Source organism: Porites lutea, chromosome 7, assembly GCF_958299795.1.
Source record: "Porites lutea chromosome 7, jaPorLute2.1, whole genome shotgun sequence".
Classification (NCBI taxonomy): domain Eukaryota; kingdom Metazoa; phylum Cnidaria; class Anthozoa; order Scleractinia; family Poritidae; genus Porites; species Porites lutea.
Window position 1 is genome coordinate 28,831,768 of NC_133207.1, and position 5,184 is coordinate 28,836,951.

The 5,184-nt window shown below is 37.8% G+C and overlaps 1 protein-coding gene across 1 annotated transcript; it reads right to left on the reverse strand.

Moving 5' to 3' along the window:
* Positions 1-458: 458 nt before the first annotated feature.
* On the reverse strand, positions 459-4,700 carry LOC140942487 (uncharacterized). The gene is made up of 6 exons (XM_073391398.1): positions 4,656-4,700; positions 4,446-4,560; positions 3,711-3,836; positions 3,253-3,286; positions 2,750-2,891; positions 459-1,290 (listed from the first exon to the last, which is right to left on the reverse strand). Exons 1-6 carry the CDS (start codon positions 4,692-4,694, stop codon positions 772-774), a joined length of 975 nt encoding a protein of 324 aa, XP_073247499.1. The 5' UTR covers positions 4,695-4,700; the 3' UTR covers positions 459-771.
* Between the last annotated feature and the right edge of the window lie 484 nt (positions 4,701-5,184).

Below are 5,184 nucleotides of genomic sequence, written 5' to 3' on the forward strand. Positions count from 1 at the left end.
TATCGAATTTTGAAACCAGAGTCTCGAAGTCTCGCAAAGTCTTGAATGCACCATTCTATACCTCTTCACTGCTGCAGTCGCCTTACTCACCACGATGATGAATGTTAACGAAGGACAACAGCAACGAACTGCAGAGTAATTTTCAGAGACTTTTATACAATTTTTCAACTTTTATATCAGAACTATACCCCATACCAACGCTGTAAATTTACAGTATTCGTTATACTGACGTTGAGTAGCCGGCAGTGTACGTAACTCGAACGCGATGGAAATAAAAGGTTCTCGAGTGTTTTAGTATTACACGCGATATGCTACAAATGAATCCACTGTTCAAGGCCGTAAAGATTTTTTGTTAATGTTTCTAGTCCAATACGGCTCTAGTTTTCCCCGTTCGCAGTTATGTAAAACAGCATTGTTTAGTTCACAAATCTACAAGTACTAGAAAACATAAGCTTGTACTGAAGTTTTAAAATACTTTTTATTCACCACTTCTTATAATCTACTAGTGGCTTTAACGTTAGTAACTATGCAAACTGCAACTCATAGAGATGCACTGTCAGATCGCCTGCTATATACACACACAGAATGTGATCGTAATGAAAGAAGAAGTTCAACAAATTTTCTACCGTGGTGTTTTCTTGTCACTGCACTAAGATGTATCCCACGGCCTTGATGTGCTTGCCTTTATTATCAGCCTGCTGTATATAATTATAGAATGTGATCGTGATGCAAGAAAAACTTCAACAAGTTTTCTTCCGGTGTGTTTTCTTGTCACTGCACCAAGATGTAGCCCATAACCTTGATGTGCTTGTTACCATTATCACCCCCGTGCCTAGCTTCGTTTCCACATGTGTTGTTGTTATCAGGTTTTGCTCCAGTACCAAACCCAACTCTGGAGTCGCAAGTAAAGCAGTCGTCTTGTTCGTTACCAAGTATACCGATTCTTGCTTTAGAAAGGCGAGGTCCACCACTAACAGCATTGAACCCTTCCTTGTTACAGTTGTCCTGCAAGGAGGCCTCAGAACGAATCAGTGACTTCCACTTGTCACGACCCAGTGAGGTGTTGCGGTATTGCCCATCAGCGATCAGTGAAAACAGGGAACTGGCGCTCTCAGTGATTTCAATAAAATTGATCTGGTTGTTAATCTTCATACCGAGGCAGATCTTGGAGAAAGGTGTGTTCCAGTAGATAGGAAGCTTCGTTTCGCTGTCGTCAAACCCAGTCTTCCCTCCAAAAAGGTTAAATGTTTCGTTGTTGCTCCAAAAGGCGTTATCGTAGTGAAAGGTATTCTGTAATGGAAAAAATGGAAGAAATAGAACAGTTGTAATTTTTAAAAAAGAAAGGTCGTAGGTTTCAGTTACAAACGACAGCGGTGTCCTCGTTTTTTCAGAATTAAATCAAAATAAGCAAGCGTTTTGAATGGTCACCAAATAATATTAATAAAAAACAAATACCGCATTCATTCAAAATTAATATAATTGAAAACTGTGATATAATTATCCTTAACCCTTAGCTTGCTTAACCCCCGTGACTCTAAATGATTTGTATGAAAATCTTTTTTGGAAATTTTTTCCTAAGCTTCATTTGGATTAAATTGTAACCATTGTTTCGCAAAATAGATGGAAGGATATTTTCCTTAAAGACCTTAAATATTTTATTAGTGATGCTCCAATTGCCAATTGATCACTTTGTACTTCATCCTTTTTATCAATTGCCAGTTTTAGCTGGCACGCTATCAAAAATAAGTCCAGAATTTGGGAAATAAGAGGAGTTAAACATGCAAGGACTATCGCCAAGATTCAGATCGGTGCAATTTTTCATCTTCGAGATATTAGGAGAAATGTTGGTGTCCATCTGAGAGGCACCAACATGGCGGCCGGAAGCTAACAGAAACATCTGTCCCTGAGTTTTGTTACGAAAACAGGAACTCATCTTTCGTTGGAACTCATAAACATTAAAGTTATACTTTTTCCAATACAAGGACTGTTCAGATAGCCAAATCCCCCCCAAAAAGTCCATTTTTCACCTACATGACAGCTTCCTTGACCGCCATGTAAATGCCGCGTCATCACGTAAAAGCTTAACAATTCAAGAGTAATCTATCACTTAAAGAAGAACCCTTCCAAAGGCAGAACTTATAAAAATATAAGTTTTTAGCTGCCCTAATACTTCATGAAAGTGAAAACTAAAAAGTTTAGTTTGAATGTTGATGACGTCATGTGAAGAACTTCAAATTGCTTAAACGTGCCATTTAAGGCCGCAATGAACACCGATTCATTGATACATTCATAAGGAAAATTTTGTTTCTACTACATCTTTTAAAACGCTTAAAGAGTTCCAAAGTGTGACGTCATAAAAATGAAGTTTCTGAAATCATGGGATTTGTCAGGATATTCTGAAAGAACAATGTCCAAGAGGCCTACTTGCTAAAAATGAGCATTTCGGGGCAAATTGTCTCTGAGATCGTAGCCCAGTTATGCTTAGAAAACTCCATACAAACCCTTCTAAATTATTTTGGGTCGACCAAAAAAAAATTAGAGGGGTTCACATGGAGTTTTCTGAGTATAAACGGCTAACGAGACGTGACGTCATACTGGCAGGCGGACTGTACCACAGATTTCCTTGGGGACACCTCGGGCACAGTTTCTCCCAATACGGACCTCTCAGCCGGTGAATAACATATATTTATTATTCATATTGCGCATATTCTACAAAAATAATCATATGTGCATAAAGAAGTACGTATACTTTCTTTCCATCAATCTTCATAACCAGCGTCCATCCACCAACTCCGCATGTGTCATTTTCAGTAGGGGACACAGTCATGTTGCAATAAATGTCGAAGATATAATCTCCCAAAATCAGTGGGAAGGCTTTGCTTTCAGTTGATCTGCAAAATGAAGGAACAAACTACCTTAATATAAAGGAGACCCGAGGATCGACTATAATCTACAGTTCAATCGCCAGTAAGGCAAATCGGTTTATACGCCAACTACTAAGATGTCTCTCTGCTGATGTCTGTACGTACTGTAAATGTATCTGAAGTTTTGCATTTTGACAGCTGTCAATTAGGCTATTTTGGAATGGCGTAAATCAAGTAACAAAATTGACAGGTTACAAGATTTTCGGACCTGGTCGGTGCCTTCTGTGGGCATCCGACCTTTCAGGGCCATAACATGTCGACACATTTCTTCATTTTATGTAAAAACCTAAAAAAAAAAAAAAAAATTGGTGTTTTATAATCAACTCACATTTTCTTGTCAAAAAGATCTTTACACGATGAAACTGTTACAAACTAAAAGAAGGAAGTTAATCAATAGATATTCTGGGATGCTTCAACGTGCGAGTCATCGTATATCCAGTTGGTCACATTGATTACTCCGGATATCACAAATACCGAATCTAATAGTTATTTCATTATTCATATTCACTTTTTTAAAGGAAATTATAGCACACCGTCGCACCAAACACAGATTACTATTTTACAAAATGAATACAGGTTGCTCTTGGAAATCATGATTTGCGTGCGCAAACTACTAATTTGACTGATTTGTTAGTTATCTGCTACAGATAATCTGAAGGTTGCGTTGATATCCAAAATTAGCTGTAGGCTTCCAGTCAATGAGAAGACAGATAGTAAGTGAGTGTAATGTATGATAACGTAATTTATCAAGCATCTTCTTAGTCGATATAAAGTCTGCTAACTCACCTGGTTCACAGTTCTTTCCATCTCCGTAATATCCCCGATGACAAGTGCAGTTGTATCCTCCCTTGGTATTATTACAGTAAGCATTGGCACCGCAGTTGTGAGTATTTCTTGCGCATTCGTCTATGTCTATAAAAACAGATTATAATCAGTCCACCTGATGGTTATATTAATCATAAGAAACTCGTGAAAACACAGTTTATGATCAACCCATGGCCAGTCAGAAGAAATACTCGCAAAAAGCATTGTTGGCAGAAACCTTTTGATATGAGACAAACTTTAAGTACCTATTCTAGGAAATATTTAAAAAGCAGAGGACTCAGGTTAAAAATTGCCACATACCAGCATTTCCGGCTCAATTCTAATTCGATCCGAAATGTCGTAGCCGATAGTAAATAAAGAGCCACTTTGTGGATACAAAGAAAGTTCGAAACATTCATTTGTTTTATCTATTTATTTTTATTTCATGAGGCATTCAAAGGGACACCATACTAATACATACATGAAAACTATAAAAAATATATTCTTAACTTAAACTGAGTTGAAATTGAACTAATTAAAACTTGAAATCGTCGGTATATTTGTGAAAAATCGCTTCAAAACGGCGTAAGAAAGTTATGCCTTTCAGTCTTAAATATCGAAGATTATTTTGTGCGAAATTCCATGATCGTTCTTGCAAGAAGCGTGGAAAAATTCTGGTAAAACGAAATTGTCCATTGTTTGCTATAAGTTACGTACCGTTCTCGCAATGCTCCCCGTCAAATCCAACAGGACACAAACAGCGGTAGCCTTTACCGGTAAAACCGGTTTGACAGGTTGCTTTGTTCTTGCAAGGTTTATTCGCACATCCGTTCTGGGACACGAAAAGAAAACATACATCCAGCAATACTTCCTTAATGGTAACCTGACTGTAAGCTTATTTCCTTCAAGTAAACTGATAATTTGTACCTTAGCTCCATAGTATATATAATCAGGATTTGACTCCATATTTCCCTCTCCTTCTCTTGAGGTGGAGTTATTCAGCTCACATTTCCTTGTGGCTCTGTTAAAGTTGTAACTGACGCAGTTTGGTTCCATGTAGCACAAAGTCCGGCAGGATCTTTCACCAGTGACGTCAACAGTACGAATCACGTGATTTTTGAGGCGCTTTCCATCAACAGTGTGGTAGAACTGTAGCTGGCGACAGGTGCCTGAAAGAAACGAAAATTAATGAGTACTGATCATGAAAATAGCTTGACTTTCATTAGACAAGACCTACTGTACATATAACGAAAGATTTCTCCAGGTTTTATTCAATCCACAGCTTACTGTTTCAGCTTTTAACGAATCTTAAAATAACCCCCAGCAACAAACCACTCAAAGGAAATTTCACTCAGTCGCAACTAAACAACCTAATGTCAAACAGGAAATTTAACTTCAACGAGAAAAACAAGCAATATCGTAAATTTTTCTCACGGCACTCCTAGTTGCATGATAA